This window comes from Prionailurus viverrinus, chromosome D4, assembly GCF_022837055.1.
Source record: "Prionailurus viverrinus isolate Anna chromosome D4, UM_Priviv_1.0, whole genome shotgun sequence".
Lineage (NCBI taxonomy): Eukaryota > Metazoa > Chordata > Mammalia > Carnivora > Felidae > Prionailurus > Prionailurus viverrinus.
The window spans coordinates 4,509,304-4,532,919 of NC_062573.1; the positions used below are offsets into that span (position 1 = coordinate 4,509,304).

At 54.3% G+C, this 23,616-nt stretch overlaps 1 protein-coding gene across 2 annotated transcripts; it reads right to left on the bottom strand.

Moving 5' to 3' along the window:
* Window positions 1-890: 890 nt before the first annotated feature.
* On the bottom strand, window positions 891-20,467 carry LHX2 (LIM homeobox 2). Of its 2 annotated transcripts, none has more exons than XM_047831027.1 (5): window positions 20,348-20,467; window positions 18,637-18,839; window positions 17,242-17,645; window positions 11,388-11,593; window positions 891-1,178 (listed from the first exon to the last, which is right to left on the bottom strand). In XM_047831027.1, exons 1-5 carry the CDS (start codon window positions 20,465-20,467, stop codon window positions 891-893), a joined length of 1,221 nt encoding a protein of 406 aa, XP_047686983.1. The 2 variants fall into 2 exon arrangements, with proteins under 2 accessions (XP_047686983.1, XP_047686984.1); XM_047831028.1 differs by having other exon boundaries at window positions 11,388-11,586; window positions 17,238-17,645.
* Window positions 20,468-23,616: the final 3,149 nt, after the last annotated feature.

Consider the following 23,616-nt stretch of genomic DNA (forward strand, 5'->3'; position numbering starts at 1 on the left):
AAATAAATAAACTTAAAAAAAAAAAGATGATCTCTTCTGTCTCTGCCTCCACTCTAAATTCCTTGATGGCAGGGCCTGTAGGGACTTCGTCTCTGGATCCAAATTTCTGGCATTCCAAAGCCTGGCACAGAAGAAGTGGCCCCATGCACATTAAAAATAAATATTATAGATAAATAAGGGTAGACCCCGGATATATGTCTGGACTTCAGTAAGACGGTTAAGTCCTGTGAATTTCGCGCCCAACTAAACGGCAGTGACACCAACTAGTTTCAATAAGTGGTTTTATTACTGGTTAGATTTTACAAATTCTGATATTCGAACAGACTTCCACCTTAAAATTCTAAAACAACAAAGCGACCGTTGGAGGGGGTTTGATTTTTCTTTTTTTTTTTTTCTTTTTTTAGGACTATTCAAAGTAACAAACTTTTTTTTTTGTTTTTTTTTTTGTTTTTGTTTTTGTTTTTGTTTTTTTTTTGCATTTTTGCTCTGGTCATAAATATACAGAGAGAAAAAGAGGGAGAGAAAAATGAACAAGTCATCCAAAGTATGGACATAAAACAGTATTCCTAAGGCACGTGGCAGTCTTTGAAAATACAGAAGCTCTAGCCAACTTAAATTATTTGTTGTTTTTCCTCGCTCAGTCCACAAAACTGTACAGTGACACAAATGTTGTGTTGCAGATAGATTTTCCAAGTAACTCCTCAATCCACACCGCTGCATTAGCCGGACGCACAATTTTCTTCCTCTGTTTCCAGGCGAGATCCTAAAATGTGGTTAGTTAGTTGCTCAAAGCCTCTATTTTAAAATACACTTGGAATTCAACTAAAGATAATTTCTTTTTTAAAGAAATTGTGGGGCGGGGGGGGGGTGGGTGGGGAGGGCGTGAGTCACTAGAAAAGGTTGGTGAGAGTCGTTTGTGAGGGGCTGTGAGGCTCGTGGCCCTCCAGGTTGCCAGGCACAGAAGTTAAGACTGACGTCACAGTTGGCAGGGCGGGGCTAGTCAAGTCTGTGAGGGTGGTGGGCGTGCTGGAGGGGCTGAGCGAGGCATTGGAGAGCTCCGAGGCTGGCCCCGAAGGCGTCCCGGTCTGCAACGCTGCCTCCGTAGACTTGTCCACACCCGTGTTTTCCTGCCGTAAGAGGTTGCGCCTGAACTTGGCCCTGGCGTTCTGAAACCAGACCTGCGTGGGGCAAGAGAGAGAGAGAGAGAAGGACTGGTTAGGGGAAGAGAGGCAGGGACTGGAGAGTAGCAGAGCATTCCCCAGGGATGCTAATCTGGGTTTTCGGGGGGGGGGGGGGGCGTGGATAAAAAATTGGGCTGGCAATATTTTGCTCTTCATAAAATAAAATTTGCCTTTGCCCTAATTGGCTATTACTGGGTTTCCCTTTCTGTTAGAAGGTTCTAGAGCTAAACAACATGGTAGGCACTAGCCATAGGTGGCTACTGAGCACTTGAAATATGTATGACTAGGGGGTGTCTGGGTGGTGCAGTCGGTTAAATGTTCAGACTCTTGATCTCGGCTTGGGTCATGATCTCATGGTTCTGTGGGTTCGAGTCCCACATAGGGCTCTGTGCTGATGGCGGGGAGCCTGCTTGGGATTCTATCTCTCCTTCTCTCTGTCCCTCCCCTGCTTGTGCTCTCTCTCTCTCTCTCTCTCTCAAAATAAATAAATAAACTTAAAAAAAAAAGTATGACTAGCCAAAAAGTGGCTCCTTGTAGATGAAAACACAGAATTACATTGGAAGATTCAGTATGAAAAAAAGAAGGTAGGATATCTCAATAATAATGTTTCTACCTGTTATATGTTGAAATGATAATATTTTGGATATATTGGGCTAAATGAAATATATTCTTAAAATTAATTTTATCAGCTTCTTTTTGTGTTTTGAATGTAGCTGCTAAAAAATTTAACAATTTTTTCTTAACATTTATTTATTTTTGAGAGAGAGAGAGCATGAGCAGAGGAGGGGAAGAGAGAGAGGGAGACACAGAATCTGAAGCAGCCTCCAGGCTCTGAGCTGTCAGCCCAGAGCCTGACGTGGGGCTCGAACCCACAAACCATGAGATCATGACCTGAGCTGAAGTTGGCCACTTACCCGACTGAGCCACCCAGACGACCCCCTTTTTTTTTTCAATTTTTTTTTATAAAAAATTTTTAAATGGAAAATTACATACGTGGCTCACGTTGCATTTCTATTTGACAGCACTGTTCTGGAAGATGTGCACAAATCAAATCTTGATCATTGTTCACAATGGTTGAGAGATTTTTTTTTTTTTTTCCCCTTGAAAGTCACCTTTAAGTAGGCAACAGAGGGGCACCTGGGTGGCTCAGTGGGTTAAGCATCTGACTCTTGTTTTCTGCTCCGGTCATGATCTCATGGTTTGTGGACTGTAGCCCCACATGGCACTACCAGTGCCGAGCCTGCTTGGGATTCTCTCTCTCTCTGCCCCTTCCCTGCTTGCGCTTGCGCGCTCTCTCTCTCTCTCTCTCTCTCTCTCTCTGCCCCTCCTCCGCTCTCTTTCTTTTGCAAAAATAAACAAACATTAAAAATTTTTTTAAAAAAGAACTGAGCTTGGTATGAAAAGAATACAAAAGAGAAAGAATAAGGGTTTATTTTCATTTTTCCTTGGGCACAGACACACACACACAGACACACACACAGACACACACACACACACACACACACCCTTCCACGCCCATACCTTTGCACACAAGCCTGTTCGCTCTCAGGAAGACATGTGTGGAAACTCATCTCCACGGCACCCCCTCCCCCAACTGTGACCACCTGTCTAACTGCACAGAGAGATCTAGCTGTACCCAGAGGTCCTCAGAGTACTTTGAGAGAGGCCTAGGAAATCCAGGCCACCGTGGGGCTGGGGGGGGGGGGGGGGGGGTTGTGTCTCCTAAAGAAAAAAGCCTGAAAGGCAGGGCCCCTTCACTTCCCTTTGCATGAGAAAAACACCCGCCAGAAGCCTCCCCATAAAACAAAGGGCCTTAGAGAATTCTACGGATTCTGGGGTGTCCAGTTGCATATTTCCAGATGTGCCTGCATCTGCCTGTCTTCCCAGTGTCTCAGGCAGGGGTGGGAAGACCTCACCCCTGGCCCCACCTTCCCCTGGGGACCACCCCACGACTTGGGCCTATGGTGTCAAACTAGCATTTCTAGTTGCCTGATAAGATTTGTGCTCATTTAAAAAGCACATCCAGGAGAATCCTGGGGTAAGGAGAGAGACTTGGACCCTGTGAAGTCAGGAAATAAAGCTCTTTCCCCAGCATGCTGGATCTTCCCGGGAAGAAAAGCACATTTTCCCCTGGCCTTCTGCCCAAAGCAAGCCCATCACCTCTTCTGGAGGTTTGCAGATAAGTATAGTGCTTCTAAGACCACCCTCAACGTGCTCCTCTTAGGGTAGGGAATCCTTCCCTGCCCAGCCTACAGAAGTCTGCAGGGGTGAGACTGTCTCGCTGGCCCCGGGAATGGCTGATGGTAAAATGGATAAAGTCTGCAGAGGCCCTCAGGGACAGGAAGCGACTCCCCCAAAGTCTCACGGCCTCCGACAAGGCGAGAGCCTTGGGGCCACCCTTTGCCTCTGTCCTGGCCTGTGTGTCTCTCTCCAAGCAGTAGCTGGAGCAGGGAGCCCCGGGGGTGGGGTGCATGGCTCCCAGGTCCAGGGCTCTAAGCCCTCGGGAAGGGCTGGAACCAGTTAGCTGCCAGCTGTTTGCTCTTTCTCCTGCGTTGCCCCTAACAGTGATTTGTAAACAATGACACCATCTTCCACAACCGCCCTCTCTGCTTTACTGAATCTGAGGCGCTGGAAATCTGGCGGGTGAAAATCAACAACTCAACTAGAAGCCGGGTTGCTGTGGGGTTTGGTGTTGTGTTTTTCACCTGAAGCAGGGCTTCGCCAGAATTCTCTCCTGACCATTTTACAAAGTCCCCTCCTGAGCGTTTTGCTGGGGCAGGGCCCCCTGTCTAAGTCCACTTCATGTCCTTGGGATGTGGTACAGGGACCGGCAAAGACCAAGATTCAATAATATGCATTGAATTAATAGCAATGATGATAGATAACATTTGTGGACCACCATGTCCCAGACACCATGCCACCCTCTAACGTGCAGTCGTAGGTTATCTTCAAGATAAGCTAAGCATCCCCACTTTATAGATTTGAAACCAGACAGGCTCAGAGAGGTGAAGTCACTTGCCCAAGGTCACACAGAGGCCAAGCTGAGACTGGAATCCAGGAATATCTGCCATTACGTCCATACGCTCCCTACCACATGATCCTGAGTCAGCAAACAAATGAATGAATGAATGAGTGCGTGAATGAGTGAATGAGCACAAAAGCAACTGTGGCAAGGTGGACAGCACCAGCTGCAGTTTCCAGTTCTGGTTCTGCCGCTGACCAGTCCAGTGACCTTGTGCTAGTCCCTTACCTCTGGGTCTGCCTCAGTTTCCCTACCTGCACAACAAGAGGGTCGGACCACCCCCGCTTGACCTCTATGGCTCTTGGGGTTCTGACAGTCTGGGATTTCCAGCAGGCGCGAGATGATCTGCCCCACCCACCCGTCTTCTTAAACTGGCAGCCCCTTTTCTTCATCCACGAGGAGTGCCTTCGCCTGGTGCCCAGGGGACCCCCAGTAAGTCCTGGGTGAATGAAGAAGCCCACACTACCGCATGCCCCTCCTCAGGCACCCACTGGCCCTGCACGCTGTGTTTTGACTCACAAATTCCCTTCCTTAAGATTCTTTCATCAAGGGGACCAAGGGAGTAAGTGGAAAACCCATTTTGCCTCACAAATCCCTTTCTGGGTCACTAAGGGAACCAGCCCAACGACAAAATCTTTATGCCCAAAGATGTCCATTGTGGCATTAAAAAAAAAAAAAAAAGATTTTATTTTTAAGTAATCTCCACACCCAACGTGGGGCTCAAACCCACAACCCCGGAGATCAAGAGTTGTGTGCTCCACTGACCGAGCCAGCCGGGCACCGTTTCCCCTCCTACCCCACCCCCCCCCTGGCTTTATTAACATTTCATTTTTCCATTGTGGTATTTTTAAATAACATCAACTAATGGCCGCGTGCAAAGTGTCCAACCAGATGGGGCAAGTGGAAATCATGACACAGACACTCCATGCAGTTGCAGGGGTAATGTCTTATGATGAATGTTATATGAGAAAAAAAAAGGAATAAAGAGGCTATGTCTTGGGGAGCCCGGCTGGCTGGCTCGGTCGGTGAAGTGTGCGACTCTTGATCTCGGGGTTGAGAGTTCAAGCCTCGCTTTGGGTGTAGAGATTACTTAAAAACAAAAGCTTAAAAAAAAGGAGAGAGAGAATTTGTCCTCTGGTACAGCAACTTCATAAAGAAAGTAATGACGACAAATAATATTCACTCACTAAGTAGCAGGCATTGTCTAAGGAGAGTTTTAAGCATTTCACACATAGTAACTCATTAGTGCTGTACAAGGTGAGTGCTAACATTATTTTTTTTTAAGTTTATTTACTTTGATGGGTGCCTCAGTAGCTCAGTCAGTTGAATGTCCGACTTTGGCTCAAGTCATGATCTTGCGGCTCATGGGTTTGAGCCCCGTGTCGGGCTCTGTGCTGACAACTCAGAGCCTGGAGCCTGCTTTGGATTCTGTGTCTCCCTCTCTCTCTGCCCCTCCCCTGCTCATGCTCTGTCTCTCTCTGTCTCTCAAAAAATAAAATAAAAAACCTGAGAGAATCCCAAGTAGGCTCCTCGCTGTCAGCACAGAGCCCGAGGCGGGTTCAAACTCACAGAACCGAGAGATCATGACCTGAGCCGAAATCAGGAGTCAGACACTTAAACGACTGAGCCACGCGGGCGCCCCACAAGTGAGCGCTAACACGATTGCCATTTGCAATTCTTTGTTGCACATCTGTCTCCCTTCTGGATTGGAGTTCCAGCTCCAGCGGGTCCCATTCACTGTCTGGGTCACACCCCACCCAGAACATGGCGGAAGGTCAGCGTATTTGTTGAACAAATGGGTGGCCAGAGAAAAGCTATCATTCCCGGTTCCTGTGTTCTCACACAAGTCAGTGACCGCTAACCAGTCATCTGAAGAATGTTTTTAAGCTGTTGGTGGCTAAAATATACTTTCTGCCAAAGTCACACCGGGAAGCCCTAAGGAGACTTTCAGCCACCCAAATCAGTCCGCTCACCTCCCCTGTCCCGAAGCCTGGCCTACTCTGCCTTCCTGACCCTTCCCCAGGAAGGAAGAGGGACTGCTCAGACAGGCATCTGTGTGCTGCAGGAAGGTCTGCAAGCATTTACAAAGCTTAAGGCCTTCGTGGACCTCTGTCCAAGGGACCATTCTCTCTCCCAGTGACCTCGCCCGCTGGTAGAATGTGAGAATGGTGGTGGCCGTGCCGTGATGACAATTTTGAGCACTTTTTATGCATTTACGGCTTTACAGCAGGATCCATGCTTTGCTACCAGGACATGGCATCTATGACCCGCCCCTTCCCTTCCCTTCTCTCCACCTGTACCGCTGCATTCTACAGCTAGACCCAAGGCGGGAGGGCCACAGCCCTACACTGGGTGATGCTGGAAAGAGCTGTGGAATCAGACTGATCTAGGCTCGACTCCTGGCTTCCTCACTGACTAGCTGTGGGACTTAGGGCTAGGGTCCTAGTCTCTCTGAACCTCAGTTTCATCTGCAAAATAAAGATAATTAAATTTTTTTATTGTGTATGAGAGGTAGGTTGACTGAACCCTACTGTATAAAAGTGTGTGTGAAGTCCTCCCTAATCTGTAAATTTTTTTAATGCTTTTATTTATTTATTTTTTAACATTTATTCATTTTTTTTAATTTTTTTTTCAACGTTTTTTATTTATTTTTGGGACAGAGAGAGACAGAGCATGAATGGGGGAGGGGCAGAGAGAGAGGGAGACACAGAATCGGAAACAGGCTCCAGGCTCCGAGCCATCAGCCCAGAGCCCGACGCGGGGCTCGAACTCACGGACCGCGAGATCGTGACCTGACTGAAGTCGGACGCTTAACCGACTGCACCACCCAGGCGCCCCTTCATTTTTTGATATAGAGAGACAGAGTATGAGCAGGGGAGAGGCAGAGAGAGAGGGAGATGCAGAATCTGAAGCAGGATCCAGGCTCTGAACTGACAGCACAGAGCCCGACGTGGGGCTAGAACTCACGGACCGTGAGATCATGATCTGAGCTGAAGTTGGATGCTTAACCAACTGAGCCACCCAGGCGCCCCATGTTTTTATTTATTTTGACACAGAGAGAGAGACAGAGCATGAGTGGGGTAGGGGCAGAGAGAGGGGGAGACAGAATTTGAAGCAGGCTCCAGGCTCTGAGCTGTCAGCACAGAGCCTGACGTGGGTCTCAAACTCATGAGCTGTGAGATGATGACCTGAGCCGAAGTTGGACGCTCAACCAACTGAGCCACCCAGGCGCCCCCCTAATCTGTACTTTATACATTACACTTGAAGTCATCTCATTGGCAAACACCCAGTGAGTATTAGTATCGTCTCCATTTTATAGCTGAGGCTGCTGGGGCCCAGAGAGGTTAAGTCACTTGCTCAATATTGCTCAGAAAGTGGGTGAGAGAGCTGAGCCTGGACCTCACATCAACTGACTCCAAATTCCAGCAGGGTTACTGCATCCCAGGACTCCCATATTGATGGTGCTTCTGCATTACAGATCCAGGAACAGCCCAGAAAACCTACACACACACACACACACACACACACACACACACACACACACACCTTATATCACCGACCTCTGGGAACACAGCCTCAATCTCAACCTGTCCCTGCCACACAGACTCTCTCCAAAGGGTGGAGGTAGACCACCACCTCCGCGGGGCCCCCAAGGCCTAGTACCATTAAGCTGGTGCAGACAAGTGATGAGGAACCATTTCATGGGCACCTACTTTGTAGCAGGCAGCACGCTGCCAACGCCTTCTCAATCCTCAGTTCTCAAGATACAAACTATTATTACCTTCGTTTCGTAGATAAGTAATCAGGCTCCAGGAGGAGATGTTAAAGTGCCTAAATCACACTGCCGGTAAGTCCAAAAGGATCTGAACCACTCTGTTAACCTTCCAAAGCCACACCACCACCTGCCTGGCCCAAACTGCCCTCACCCCGCCTCCCCCAGCTGGCCCAGCAGCAGTTAGAACCCCTGGGAGAGAGCCCCACCCTGCCAAAGCCTGGCTCCTGAGACCTCCAGCAAATCACTTCATCTCGCTACTTCTTAAGCTTCTCATCTGTAACATGGGCAGGAAAACATTAAGGGAAGGTCGATGAGTGGCTGGAAAGATAATGTTTTGCAAACTGCTGCATAATCATGAACAGTTGTGCTTTAGGGACTATTAAGGATCAGTGCAAGAGACCTGGATGTCTGCGAAGAGGGAGAAAAGTGGTCTAGTACGCCCCCACTCCCAGCAACATACAGGCCCTACATGATCCTCCCACTCAGGAGCGGGCACTGCCGGGTTGGCTTAGTGGAGAAAGAGCTACATCCATGGACCAGACAGGCCTGGATTTGGGTCCAGCTCTGCTACTTACTAGCAAAGTATGACTTGGGGCAAGTGGAAAGCATTTGGGCCTCAATGTTCTCATCTGTGCAGTGGGGAGGAGGTTATCATGATGCCTACCAGTGAGAACTCAATGAGCAAATGTATTTCACGGGCCTTTCAAAGTGCCTGACACACAGTAGTGCACTCAAACATTCATTGATTGGTAGACCCACCATGACTGTCCGTGCTCTTCTCTCTCAGCTAGTTCCATGTCCCTGGCTTTTCTGAGTCCCCATGGTAGAGGGGACACACAGGTGTGAGCAGGCCTGGCTCGGGATTGTAGGGGAGGAAGGCTCAGGGCAAGCATTCACCCAGGTCCCTCTGGTGAACCTTCCCTTAAACAAAGAACAGTTAGTTCTTCCTCTGGTCTCCAACAGAACGCCCCTCCCAACTGATCACACTACGGAGAAACCGAATGTGGGTCTATCTCTACAGCTAATAGGTGAGTTTCTTCTGGGCCAGGACTGTGGTTCATTCATCTCTGTGTCTCCAAGGCCAATAGATATTGGCACCCCAAGGTGCCAATAGATATTTGGCCAGATGAAAGAATGAGAGACAACGATACTGGAAATCCGATTTGTTCCTAAAACAGGTAACCAAGCCTCTTGCCTCAAAGGCCAGCAGAGTGTGGCTCCTTATGCGGATTCAGACTCAACAATGGACACTTAGTCTCTATCATTTAGTCAGGATAACAGGGAGAGGTATATGTCCTAATGGTACCCATTATATAGGTGAGAAAGCTATGGCTCAGAGAGGGTAACTAATTTGTTTAAAATGCACAGCCAGCGAGTGAGTAGAGGGACAGAACTGAACCGAGGCCCTCCTGAACCGAGCTCTCTGCTTGACTCCAAGTGCCTGCTCCTGTCCTGGCCCGATTCACCAAATGGCCCCCACCAACATGCCATAAGGGGCTCTAGAGAGGGGAAGGGACAAAGTATCCTAATAACCAGAGAAGAGGCTGATGATCAGATTCGCCCAGGGCTGAGGAATGGCGGTGTGTGTGTGTGTGGTGGGGTGCCAAGAAGGGTCCCCAGACTTAACCCAAGAAGGTCAAGTCCAAGGGAAATGGACAAGGGGGAATCTGAGACCCAGCCAGGCGCAGCAACGTCCTCACCCCTTCTCAAGCCCAAGCCAGAGGGACCCCTCAGACAAAAGGGACGCAAGGAGGGGAGGGTCCCACAAGGAGCGGAGCCCCGGGGGTAGGGGGCGGGCCCAGAGAGGCGCATCGGCGCCCCATTGGCCAGCACTCAACTCCCTCAGCTACGTCATTGAGCCCTCCAGAGACGGGCTCCCCTCGCGTTGCGCAGGGGTGCAGGCCCGACTACAGGAATCAATCAACCAGCGCCCCAGTCACAGTCCATCCCGCCGCCGCCATCACACCCAAAATGCTCCCCCCCCCCCCCCCCGCCCATGACATACTCGCAGGAGATCTTAGGGTGACTGCGCAGCCCTTGGTTTCCATTATCGTCATTCTCACTACCCCCCCCCCGCCCGCCCCCCCCCCCCCGCAGTGTTGCAGTCCCCCAGCCCTAAGTCCCCAACCACCTGGGGCTGGAGGGGGAGATCAGACTGGCCTGGACTTGAATCTCAGTACCTCCCCTCCAGTTGTGAGACTCTGGTCAGATCTTCCTCTCTCGATTTCCTCCCCCCCCCCCCCCCCCGCAATGTAAATTGCTCTCCCCACAGCCACAGGTTCTAAAGAATAAACTGGTTACATTGTGCTATAAAGAAAGATGCTGTCCCACCTTATCGCTGTACAGATGGGGAAACTGAAGTCCAGTGACCAGAAGAATCGTTCCTACTACTTAATGCCAGTTGACTTCTTAACCTAGCTCATGTTATTCTTAGCTACCATCCACTGAGCAGATCCGTGTCAGCTACCGTGGTGGACACCTCCTCATCTCAATGGCTCCTCAAATAAGCCTGCAGCAAGATAATTTCTTGCGTCCATTTCACATATGAGGGAACTGAGGCCCAGAGGGGTTAAATGATTTGCCCAGGACTGTGAAACGAGTAACAGGGAGAGCTAAAGATTTGAGAAGTGCTACTCCAAATCCCTGCCATGAATCTGGGTCAAACAGGAGCCTGGGACTCCCCAAACTGGGCCTCTGAACGTCTCTGAGGTAGGGACGGGACCTTCAAAGTCTAGGGAAAGCTCTGGATCCTCTATCCGGAAAGCGCCCTCACATACAAGTGCAATTCTGCGCAGTTTCAGAGGTGCCCATCTGCCTCCAGCTCCCTGCAGGCGGATGAGCCTCCCGGGCCCACCCAGGGGATCAGCCCACACCCCCCCCCAACCTTGCTTCTGGGAGAGTCTAAGAAACAACAAAGAGACAGAAGAAAAATCTAGAGAAAGAAAGAGAAACTGGAGACGGCAAGTCAGGAAAAGAAGCAGAAGGAGGAAAGAGCTAACAGCAATTAGCTTGGACAGCCATCCTGGGATGCGCTGGGTTTATCTGAAATGCTTGAACCTTTTACTACGTGAACATATTTGAGTGTCACTCTAGTAATAAAGAGCAACTAAGAAGTGTTTACAAGAAAGAAAGAGGCTGAGTGTAGAGACAAAGAGGAAGAGGGACACACATACACAAAATAGAAAGATTAGACAAAAATTGGAAGAGAAGAGGAAAAGTTAGAAAGAAAAAAAAATCCCTGAAATACAGCTAGAGTCTGAGGAGGTAGAGAAAGCGTAGAGAGTGACAAAGAGAAGGGCACACATAGAATGGAAGGTCCTTCCAAAGCCCATGGCAGCTACGGGTTCGGCCGCAGGCCCTGCAGGCCCCGGGTGCCCCCGCCCTCATCCCCTGTCCCGGCCCAGCTGACCTGGAGGACCCGTTTGGTGAGGCCCGTCTTTTGCGCAAGCTGCTTCAAGTCCTTGGCGTCGGGGTTGTGGTTAATGGCAAAGTAAGACTTCATGGTCCGAAGCTGGTGGTGCTTGAAGGAGGTGCGCATGCGCTTTGTCTTCTGGCTGCTCGGGTAGGGCTGGTCGCGGTCCAGGTGCTCCGCGTCGTTCTCGTTGCAGCTCAGCGCTGGGGAGGGGATGCAGAGGCGGCGGGTGAACCTCCTGACCTGCCCCCTACACCGCCCCACCTGCCACCAAATGTTTCTAGCCTCAGGACCCCACGGCGGGAACTGCACCGCCCTGAGGTGAAAATATTATCCCCATCTTCTAGATCTATAGGAGAATCTGAGGCTCCCGGAGAGCCACCTGCCCGAGTCACTCAGCTAGGAAATGGCGGGATTCAAACCCAGCTCTAAGAGAAGCCAAAAACCATTCTGTGCCATCGTGTCAGAATAATAGCAACCAACAGCTACAACTTGTTGATGGCTATTCGACTCCAGATGGATGATGTGCGTAAAGGCTTTATATATTTTCACCGAATCCTTAAAACAACTCTAAGAGCCTAGCATTATTTCCTCCTTTTTACAAACGTTGAAAATGAGGATTAGAAACGGGAGTCACTTGACTTGAATACAGAGCAGTGTTCAGGACTCCTGGGCCCACACTCTTCCTGTTTCCCCCTGCACTCTCTAAGGAGGGAGGCTGTCTCCCCCCCACAGTGTGGGCACCTGGCACCTGAAAGTGGATGACTGACTGACATCTCTCCACTCACTTTGATTTCACCCTCATCGGTTCCCCAAACCAGAAGTTCTGGATGACACTGGGCCGCCGGCACTGGGCTAAGGTCGGAAATTGTATCTTGCAGTTTAATCCTCATCCTCACCACTGCCCTGGGAAGTACTTGTTTTCCAGTTACACAAATGGGCTGAAGGGGCCAGAGAGGTTAAGCGATCTCTAGAAATCTCACGGAGTGGTAGGATTCTAACCCGAAAGAGAAGGAAGTTGGAGGAAGAAATTGACATGTATCTGACACCGAGCGTATGCTTTTGGCTTTACATACATCATAGGGCCTTCACTACTGCTCCAAGAGGTGGCTACTGCTTTTCATCCCATTTTTGAGATGAGGAAAGTCCTGCGAAGGGAAATGAAGCCATGTGTACACAGCCACACCACTGGTAAGGGCTGAGCCTAGATTCAGTCCTTGCCCGTTTCCTTCCACCACGCCACAAAGGCAGGCAAAGATGACGCACGACTCTTTGGGGAGCCGGTCCCCATCCAGAAGGGGCCCAGCTGGGGCCTGGCTGCCAATGCCTGGAAGGCAAGGGGGGTGAGGGACAGGGGTGGAAACCTAAGGCCTCAGAAAGTTGCTTGGTAACCTGGTGCCTGATGGGGACATCAAGAACTCCAAGATTCCTTCATCACATCCCCAGCCATCCTACATGTAAAGTCTTAGTTTGGGGAAAACCTCAGAGGAGACCAATTCGGTCCCCTTAAAGCGGACAACTGGGAATATGTCTTGTGCCCCATCACATGCCCGTAACAGAGCTGCTAGATTTAGCAAATAAAAATGCAGGACATCCAGTGAAATCTGAATTTCAGATAAACAACGAACAGTTTTTTAGTACGGCTTTAATTTTGCATGGGACATACCTATACTGAAAAATTAATTTGCTGTTTACCTAAAATCCAAATATTGCATTGGATACAATTACGCTAAAAAATTACTCATGTATTTAAAATTCAAATACTGCACTGGATACTCACACTAAAAAATGTATTTGTTGTTTACCTGAAATTCAAGTGTAATTGGATGTCCGGCATTTTATCTGGCAAAACCACTTCAGAAGTACTCCCGATCTCCTGGTGACCTACTCCACCCACTGCTCAGGTGGGGAACAGTCCCTTGCAGAAAGAATTTGCAAGATGCTGGTCTTGTCACAAATCTTGAAGCTGTCAGCAAGTGGCTACACTTCCTAAGCGTCCCTTCCCACATGCACCCAGGCACCCAAGTCCCCCACCAGGGCTGTACTCCCACTGAGAGCGCCCAGGGTGAAGAACGGGGGTCCAGCAATTTAAAAGGGATCAGAAAATGACTCCAAACGGAATCCATGGAAACTGCCCTGCCCCCACTGCAGGGAGCGACCCTCTCCTTGCCCCCAGTCCCCAGCTCCACGGGGGGGGGGGGGGGGGGGGGGGCAGGCCTCCCCACGGGGGATCTCTGGGCCCATCCCTCTGCCCAGTCCCCGCCTGGGCCTTGCTGCTCTTAATGAGCTCCGTGGGGACCCCAGCGCCCCATTCACCCAAGGGACGTGCCCTGAGTGCGGCCTAGATGGGAGGAGGTGGTTTGGGGGAGGGAGACAGAAAGGGCACAGAAAGGAGAGAAAGACACAGAGGTAGAAAGACAGACAGAAGGGAGAGAGAGTAAAGGAGAGGGGGGAGGGAGGGGAGGTGGACAGGGCTAGGAAGAAAGAGAGGAGAGACGGAGGAAAAGAAAACAGTGGAGATGGGGAGAACCGGAGAGAGACGGCTACAAAGACAGAAAAAAAATCAGGAAAAGACACAGAGAGAGCCTGAGGGGACAGCGAGGCCTGGAAAAAAAGGAGGACTGTGTGGTGGAGGGCCCAGGTTAAGGAACAGAATCCCGGATCTCAAGGAAACCAGGTCCCTTCGGGGAAGCGTATTCCAGAGCCGTTACTGGCCGGGGAGTGGCGAAAAGGGGAGAGAGGGGAAAAGAGGGGAGGGCAGAAAAGGAGCTGGCCCAAGATTGGGAGGCCGAGGTGGCCAGTGGCCCGGGCAGGGGGGCTGCGCTGGGGGAGTGAAAGCAGCCGGGAAGCAGCCGTTGAGTCCAGATTTGCCCGGTACCCCAGGCGCCCTCACTCCCGCCTCCCTCCCCACGCCCCGGCCTGGTCGAGATTCCCCAAGATCGGATCCGGGGAGGAGCGAGGGGCTGAGGGGAGGGGGAGGAACAGGCTTTCTCTCTCCTTTTTTTTTTTTTTTTCCTCTCAATTAGGCCGATTCAATGGAGCTAAAGAGCTCGTAAAATCATGAATAATTTACTCGTGATCTGTTATTAACCCATCGGGTTTCGAGCTCTTGTCGCTGGGACTGAACCTGTAATCAAATCTGACTTCGCCTCATTTTACTAAAGACGAGATTGTAGGTTCAATTGTCTAAATAATGGATTGGAATCAAATCAGTAATTACGCCGCCAGGCACACACACAAAAAGCTGGGGCTGGGGGAGGCCCGGGCGTCCGGCCGGTCCGCGCGGGACTCCCGCGGCCGTGGCTTACAAACCCCGGCGCAAAGTGCGAGGCCCGGGCCTCGTCCGCGCCCCGGCCCGCTGGCAACCCCGCTCAGGGGTTTCCTTCTGCCTCTGGGACCGGGGCTGCGCTCTCGGACCCGAGGGGCAGCCGGAGCAGGGCTGCCGCGGCCACCGCCCCGGAAGGACTTTCCGACCCTGCGGCCCCGCCGCTTTGGCTGCCCTTCCCCAGGCGGCGGGCTGGGCGCACCGACGGCCGTCCCTCCCCAGTCTGCCCGAGCTCGCCGCCCTGGAATAAGGTGCCGCCGCTCCGCCACCGCACTGGCCCACAGAGCGAAGGGCTTTGCAAGGGGTCGGTGTAGCTGGGCTTCCGGGTGTGGGACACTCACACCAGCAAGCTCGTGTCCTCAACGGTCAGAAACACGCACACGCGCTCTCGCCCATACACACGACCCGCAGTGCACCCTCCACCCTCCACCCTCCACGGTGCCCTTTCCAGCCGCCCCACGGCCCACACTGCGGCCATTTCTCTCCTGCCCGGTGCGGGGAGAGGAGGAGAACGGCAGCCAGACCCGGGGAGGCCTGGCTGGGCCCGGCGCGGCCAGGGAGGCGCCCCCTTTTCCCAACCCAGCCCCGGGAGCCCCGAATACGCGAGCGGCGCGGCCACCGCCGCCGGCGCGCCGTGTGCGGTTTCTTCCGCCTGAGTCAAGGCCAGAGACGCGCGCCGGGAGAGAGAAAAAGACCGGAACAGAAAAACCCAGACAAAAACACACAGAGGGAGAGAGACAGAGAGAAAGAGGGATCGAGAGAGTTGAAAGGTAAAAAAGAGAGAAGGGTCAAAGAAAAACAAAAAACAAAAACCGAGGAGATGGCATGGGTGGGGAATGCCTTGTAGTGGTGCCAGATCCCTTGAAACTCAGCCTCCAGCCACATCTTCTCGCTCGGTGCCGCCGGACCTCGCCAGGGAAGGCGGCAGAGCAGCAAGAAGCACAAATAAATTTCTGAAACTCTTCTGCCTTTCAATTCCAAACCCAGTTGCAAACCTGCCTACCTAGAAAAACATGATCCCACTCCCCACGCGCTCTGCGGCCAAGTCAGCCTACTGCTTCCTACTGGGGGCCGACCCCATTTGATAAATAGACGTGGCTTTGTTTGGGGGGGGGGACCCGGCCTGGACCCGATTTAGCTTATTTTCAGGGTGCTGAGAGATGAAGGATGGAAGTTTTTGAGAGCCGGCATCTCCGGCAGAACCTTCGACAAATCTTTAATCTGCCGCCACAGACCTGTCTGCGGCCACTTCACCATTTACCAGACTGGGGGCTGCATTTTCCTCCCAACTCCACACACTGAGACACATACACCCATCCATCTTCCAACAAGCAACTTCGTTGGATCGAACAGGGGACAACCCCCACCCCACCCTGCCCCTGGCTGAATTTTCCTCCCCAGCCAGCTCAGATTTTTAAAGATCAAAATAACCCTGACTTCTTCCCCACGCTGCCCTCTCCCCCCAATCCTGGGTTTTTGTTTTGTTTTGTTTCCACTTGCGCATTAGACTAAGGGGAAAAGGAGGAAGAAAACAAAATCCCGGAATCCGATTCTGTCGCAAACGAAAGAAAGAAAATAATTGCAAATAAACTCTATCTAGTTCAGAAGCCCGGGGAGTCATAAACCTTTCCCGGCCTTGCAGACGTCGGGCAGATGTTGACGGTTCAATTTGCCGGGCCCCAGAACCTCCACAGCTGTCCAGAGCGGGGAGGGGTGCGGGAGGGGGCAGAGCCTCTCCTGGAAAGGCTTGGGGTTCTGAGATGCCGGAAATGTGAAATGAGCCCTCCACCCGACTCCGGGAGAGGCCAGGCCTACTCCGGTCTTCTCATCCCCGGGCGCCGGCCTCCAAGGGCTGCTGCTCTCATCCCAGCACCCCGCTGGCGCCCAGAACTCCGAGGAAGGAGCCCGGGGAAAATCGAGACCTGGCGGAGCAAGAGGATCCGCGGGGCACAGTGACCCGCTCTTGTTCATAAGGGTCCTGGGCCCAAGTTTCCGAAGCCTGCTGCCCTCAGTACATTTCACCTGACAGGCCCAACGCCAGGCCCAGCAAGTTACCCCAGGCCACCACCAGTCCCTTCTCTTGGGACCGTCGCTGCCCTGCCTCGTTCATCCATCGCCACAGCTCCCTGTCCTCAGCCCCGCCAACCCAGAGCCTGTTTGGTGCCGGCTCCTCCTTGCTTTCTCTATCCTCACGCTTTCTGACCAACAAAGTGGGGGAGAGGCCCAAACCAAAAAACTGCCTCTAAAAATTCTCTCAGCGACGAGGCCCTGCACCAGGGTCAGCAAGACTCTAATGCGCCTTCTCCTTCCACCCCAGCCAAGTGCGCGGAGGCTGGAGCCGAGGAGCCTAAACGTCCCTTCTGCTAGGTCCTGTGGCACCTAGGGTCTGGGGAATCTAAGGACTAGAGTACCCAGAGTGATATATACATATGCGTATCACACGGAGATTCACTCCGGCTTCAGGCGGTGGTCAGCCACGCACTTTCCCCCAACCCGACGGGGGCGCTCGGTGCGCCTCGAACTCACCAGCGTTGTAGGCCGCCAGATCTGCCCCGGGGCCGGGGCTCTTGCGCTTCCTCGGCCGCCCCTTCTGCACCGTGCCCACGCCATTGTAGTAGGGAAGACCCAGCGGATTGGCCCCGGCTGCGCCCAGCCCGGCGCTCTTGGCCGCTGCCGCTGCGGCTGCCGCTGCCGCCACGTCGGCGTGGTTGAAGTGCGCGGGGTACTCGCCCTGCAGCAGCGCTTCGAAGTGCAAGCGGCAGTAGACCAGGCTGTCCTTCATGCCGAAGTGGTCACCCGTGGTCAGCATCTTGTTACACGTGGTGCATGTGAAGCAGTTGAGGTGATAAACCAAGTCCCGAGCGCGCATCACCATCTCCGAGGCCGAGATGCCCAGGTGGCAGCGGGCGCAGCGCTGCACAGAGAACCGCCTGTAGGGACCATGGAGGGAGGGACTGTGGGGACACACGGTTGGGTACCCCCCATATCCCTCCTCCAGGTGCCGCTGCTGCCACGGGGGGAGATCTACTCCTTAAAATGGGAACCAGTCTTAAGTTGGAGGATGGGGAAAGAGGGAACTAGATTTTGGGCCAGGTCTTGTCCTACCCTAAAATACAGTTTCCCTTAAGCATATGTATGTCCACAATGCTTCGACCTTACCCAGGGTCTGGGCAAGCCCCAGGAAAGCCTTTGCTTGGGAACGCAGGGAGAGGGGGGCTACCCACTTACCCTTTCTCAACCTTTACCCCTGCCCTCCATACCGGTACCTGACGATCCTACAGACTTTTGTAATTTGGCAGGGGGGAGGGGGGAACAGAGACAGGGAAAAAGAGAGAGGGGAAGGGAGAAAGAGAGAGAGAGAGAGAGAGAGAGAGAGAGAGAGAGAGAGAAGGAATATAAACAGACCCTAACCCTAAACCAGAGGGGAGAAACAAGAAACTTGTAGCCTGTTAGTGACTCTGGCTCTTTAACCCTACAGGCAGCTTTCACCCCCATCTCCACGAAAGACCCGGAAACGCACCCAACTGATCCCCCAGCTCTCCCTCCAACTTTGTGGCACACCAGCCCAGGCTGCCTGGGCTTGGTGTGGGGGGGAGGTGGTGCTGCCTGTTTCTGTTCCCTCTGCTTGACCCAAGAAACTTCAAAGGGAGAGGGGTGCAAAGACCCCCCCCCAAACCAAGCTTATTTATGGTCTAAGCTCAGAAGAGAGCCCTTTACTCTGGGTCCCTATAGTTCTCAGACCTTTCCAGGAGTTCCCTCAAATTCCTGTTTGAAAAGGTTGTCACCCCATTTGTACTGGCTTGGAGAAGGGGGGACCCAGGTGGGGAACCCTCCCTTGGGACTGGAGGCCAAGAAGACCGGGTCAGATTGTGTCTGAGATTAGGGGGGCCTGGGGGGCAGAGGGTCCTGAGTTGGGGGTACCTGTAGTAGTCTTCCTTGCAGTAGATGCTCCCATCCTTGCTGAAACAGGTGAGCTCCGACTCCAGGTTGAGCTTGCACTCGCAGCACTTGAGGCAGCGCATGTGCCACTGCTTGTCCACCGCCAGCAGGTAGTAGCGGTCTGAGATCTTGCCCCCGCAGCCAGCGCACAGCGCGGCTCGGTCACTGCTGATGGACGGCATGGTCTGCGGAGGGAGGGAGGCGGGAGACCGCAGCGCCTGCGTCAGCCTGCGACTTCACCACCGCTTGGAAACGGGCACCCTCAGCTCCCCCCGGTTGCTCAGGCTAGCCCTAAACCCGGAGAGGGCCGCCGGGGTGTGCGGTGGCTTCCTCGTCCCCAAAAGGCCCATAGTGAGGAGGCTCAGAACCCAGGCCCGCCCACACAGCCCAAGCCGGCCACAGGCCCAGGCCTGGCTGCTGGCCTGGACGGATCTCCCTCCTTAGTTCTCCCCCTTCCTGCCCCCTCTGCCCTTTTCCCAGAAAGGCTTGGGCTGTGTTTGAGGGCTGGGGCAGCAGTGGCTACTCCAGTCAAGCCCTCCAAAAGCTCTCTCAAAACTGTTTCTTAAAGGAGCCACTCTGCTGGGCCCCAGGAAAAGGGGTAAGATGACCATTAAAAGTCCCCCTCTCTCTACACAGACTCCTCTCCTCTCGGGAGACACACAGAGTTCCTGGCCCCGAGCCCCAGTGATCTCTGGATCCGTATGCCAAAGGTTTAGGCCAGGACAGGTCGCAGCCACGTCTGCCCCTCCACTACCTTGGCCACACTGGCTGGGGCCCTCTTGGGTTCTGGGAGATGGTGAGTGGAGTGCAGAGGCACCCTCAAAGTCTCCGAGTGCAGGACAGAATGAGAGTTTAATCCAGGAAGAAGAACTCAGAAGCCGGAGGCACTGAGGCTGCTGCCCTTGCTTTCCAAGTGGAGAGGCTTCCCTCCTTCTCCCCACCTCCTCGGCCTGGCCTCTAAAGGTCACTTCTGGGCCCAACTTGGATAGCGACTGCTTGCCTGGCCCTCTGGGAGGTCTGAGGTGAGGAACTGTCTATTTGGAGCTGGGCTGGCAAAGCCAGGTGTGGAGATCCAAATGGACTCCCCTTCCACAAGAGCCAGGCCAGGGCCTGAAGTCCCAGCCCTGGCCTGGCCTGGCCAGGTCGGCCGGCCAGGAGGCCAGGGGCGTGATCAACGAAAAGCACTGGCCCAGAAGACTTGGACCCCTGAAATTGTGTTGGGGAGGGAACTCCGATTGCCAGGAGGCGGGACGCGAGCGGCCCACGCCGGCTGGAGCCCCAGTGCTCCCGTTTGGTTCGCCTTTCCCAGCGCCGCAGGCGGCGCCGCCAGCAGCTACAGCCGAGTAGTGGAGGGGAACGCGGAGCTGGCGACCAGAGGGGCCCGGTGTAGTGAGAAGAGGGCCATCCCGGGACGCGGGTAGGACTTCGCTCCCACTTCGGGAGAAATGCTCTCTTGCACCCTCGGGGTCTGAAATTTCGGTTTAAACCTTGTTTCCCTCCTCTGCCCCAGCAGCCGGGTTTCCCCCGAGCCGGGAGCTACGGGCCTTGCATCCTGTCCGCGGATCCCCAGCGCCCAGTCCCGTGCGGCACGAAGGACCCTCCCCAAAGTGCCCCCAAACTTCGGAGAGCAGAAGCGCGGACCGACCCGGCCCCGTCCCAGCTTTCAGCCCCGACCCCGCAGCCGTGCGCCTACCGTCTCCGTGTCGCCGCGGTCGATGGCGGAGCTGATGGCGGGAGCCTCGCTCTTGGCCCTGCGGTCCATCTCGTCGATGACCCCGTGCACCTCGGGGCCCGACAGACTGTGGAACAGCATCGCGGCGGGACCGGCGGGGCCGGGGGCGCGGCTCCTCCGCGGGAGGGCTTGCCCCCCGCCTCAGCTGCCTGGCGCTCCCGGCGCTAACGGGCCCGGTGCATCGCCACCGCGGCCCCGGCCCCGCCCGAGCTCGGCTGCGCCCCCAGGCCGGGCTCCGGGCCCCGGGCGCCCGCGGGCCAGGACGCCTCCCGCCGAGGCGCAGGGGCAGCTACATCGCGGGGCGCCTGGGCGGCGGCGCCAAAGCCAGGGTCACAAGGGCAAGGGGCGGGGGGGGGGGCGGGAAGGGGGAAGCCGAGGGCAGAGGTCGGCGCCCGCCGCGGGCGCTTTCACGCCGCGGGCATCGCCCGCCCGGCTTCAGCGCCCGGGGCGCAAAGCAGGAGCGCAAACTCTGCCCGAGGCGGCGACGGCTGCGGTCGGGGCTCACTCGGGAACGGCTAGGTGCCCGCGGCGGCCCAGCTGCCTGGACCTCTCCCCTCCCTGGGGTGTGCCCCCAGCCCTAGGCGACCCGCTTAGGCGCTGGGTCGGCGACTGTAGTACGGGTTTCTCCGAAGCCAGCGAGCCGAGCCGAGACACCGAGAGAATTGAAGAGGAGGAGGAAGAGGAGGAGGAGGTGGTGGTGGTGGTGATGGTGGTGGTGGTGGTGGTGGTGGTGGTGGTGGTGGTGGTGGTGGAGGAGGAGGAGGAGGAGGAGGAGGAGAAAAAGGAGGAGGAGCAGAGTGGGAGGTGGAGCCGCCGACCGCGGGCCCAGCCGCGCGCAATGCTCTCCAAGAGCGCGCCGAGCCCAGCCCCGGCTCTGCAGTCCGCGCCAGCCAAGCGTCCGCGCCTTTTCTACAGCCGCGCCTTACATCACGTCCTGCCGCCGCGCCATTGGCCGCCCAGCACCCCGGGCCCTGGCAGCGCGTGCTCCGGGAAGGCGGGAGACCCGAGAGGGAGGGGAGAAGCAGGAGGAGGAGAGGAGCGACGAGATGGTGGGAGCTGGTGGGCAAGGCTGGAGGGAGGGGGCGGGAGGAAGGGAGGGAGGAGGGAGAGCGCGGGGTTTGGAGTTTTTAAGCTACGAACAGTTTTCCTGCGATTCTTTGGGACGGAAAATTAAACCCTCTCTCCCCGCCGTCTCCATCCTAAGAAGGCGCAGCCAGAGGATGCTTGAGGAGCTCTCACTCGGGTCTCCCCTCGGCCCAGAGCCGCCGCCTCGGGCACCGGCTGGGGAGGCTTGGGAAGGCAAGCCTGGGGCAGAGCTGCGGGAGCCTTCGGCTGCTTCCCGCGGAGCTCAGCCTTCGGCCCAGGCTCCGCGCTGCGGGTTGCGGGCGGCCGCGCAGGCCTCCTGAGGACCGGGCTGAGCCAGAGCGGCAAGAGCCAGCGGGAGCTGTTAAGACTCCGGGGAGAGGAGGGCCAGCCGGAATAGCCTCGCTCCAAGCAAGCTAGGGCCCACTTTATGGGAGCGTGTAGCTCATTCCTGCACTTCCCTGTCCCTCTGCAGCCTGGAAGAGTGGATGGGCGCATGGCTTTAGGGACTAGGAAAGGAATAGGTTCGAATCCCAGTTCTGCCATTTACGTGCAATGTAACCTTAGGCAAGTGACTTAACTTCCTTTAGCCTGTTTCTGATCTTTCCACCGAGGGCCAAGACAGCACCCTCCACACAGATGTAATGAAGAAAAAAAGATCATGGATTTAAAATACCTAGAATACAGTAGGCACTCACCAAACTTTCATCACTCCCTCTTTTCTTTTTCCATCTCCCCCTATTAAAAACTTTCCTACTGCAACATACATTCAGCGTTCCTGAGGTTCCTAAAGACCACAGGCCCATCCTCTGCTGGCTGGTTGCATCATGCCACAGACCCAGCTGTTGACAGACGTCCACCCTGCCGCCTGACTGCACCACTTCTCCAAGATCAACAACCCAGCCTGTGGGTAAATCTCAACTGCCACCCCAGCCCCCCGACTTCAGGCTCAACCTAGTCTCTTGGGGACTCAAGGATGACACCTAGGTGTGTGGTGAAGCTGAGATTTAGGAGATAAAAAGTGACTGTGGGGAAAAACTCAGTGAGCAAGTCAGTGACAGAGTCCCATTTTCTGGGTCTGCTTTGGAGGCGGGTCAGTCTGATCTGTGCGGTTCATCTTACAGGGCAGAGCTTGGGGGCGGGCACAAAGTCCTACCTTCTACCTACCGGACGTAACTTTCAAACATAAATATATGTGTGCTTGTACTGCCCAAGCACATGCACTAGCGTTCGTGTGTGCAAACACACATGTTCATCTCTGTTGGCATAAAATACGACCGGCAGCGATGTAGAGCTAGGGTCTACACAGACACATCAAGTGTAAGTGTCCAGTGCCAGGCGGGAGGATGCACTTGTAAACGGGTAAATTGCATGTTATACATGCAATTCCATGTTCAGACAATACTACCTAAATCACTGCGTGCGCTTCTCCGAGACCACGTTTTGCGTATTTGAAAAAACTCCTTAAGTTACAAGTATGTGTGTACACGCTGCACATGCACAGATGCCCCAATGCGACGGAAGGACCATCAACCCAAAGACGCGCGCGTGCGCGAGTGTTCACACAGACGTGTGCCTTGGCGCCTGCACACGGCCCGCGCCCAGGCACGCGGACGCCTACACGTATACACAGGCATGTTTTACCGACGCATCTGGGGCACTTTCTTTCAAAGAAAGTAAGGAATGAAAACCTAATCTGGGAGTCACCGGGGTTTATCTGGAAGTCGCCCAAAGGGTAGAAAAAATTGTAACAACGCTGGAGAGGGTGTCCTTGGTGCAGCTCCGCGCCCAGGCTAGATGGATACAATACGCTTTCGAGAATTCTAGGGGCTGCTTTAGGAAGAGGGGGGCGGGTGGGGGAGGAGGAGCACTCGGCAACTCTTGCCGCGGGCTTCTCAAGAAACAGGGAAACGCACCCTGCGGCTCTTCACTCCCCCCCCACCCTCACAAATGTAAGTACACGATTTTATCGCCTGTCCGACCTGCAGCCCACGCCCATCCCTGACCGACCCCAAATTCCCTGGCAGTCAAGATTCCCGCCGGTGCGCCCGCTTAAGCATCCCTAGGTGTCAGGCTGGGACGCGCCCGGGTCGGCTAGAGACTCAAAAGCATCTCCCGCCGCGGGGCGGGATCTGGGTGCCCTAGCC

Coding starts and splice junctions, on each gene's coding strand:
- LHX2 (XM_047831027.1), bottom strand. CDS start 20,467: ATGCTGTTCCACAGTCTGTCGGGCCCCGAGGTGCACGGGGTCATCGAC. Junction 18,840..20,347: donor ACCGCGGCGACACGGAGACG/GTAGGCGCACGG, acceptor CTCCCTCCGCAG/ACCATGCCGTCCATCAGCAG. Junction 1,179..11,387: donor TCACCAAACGGGTCCTCCAG/GTCAGCTGGGCC, acceptor TGCCCCACGCAG/GTCTGGTTTCAGAACGCCAG.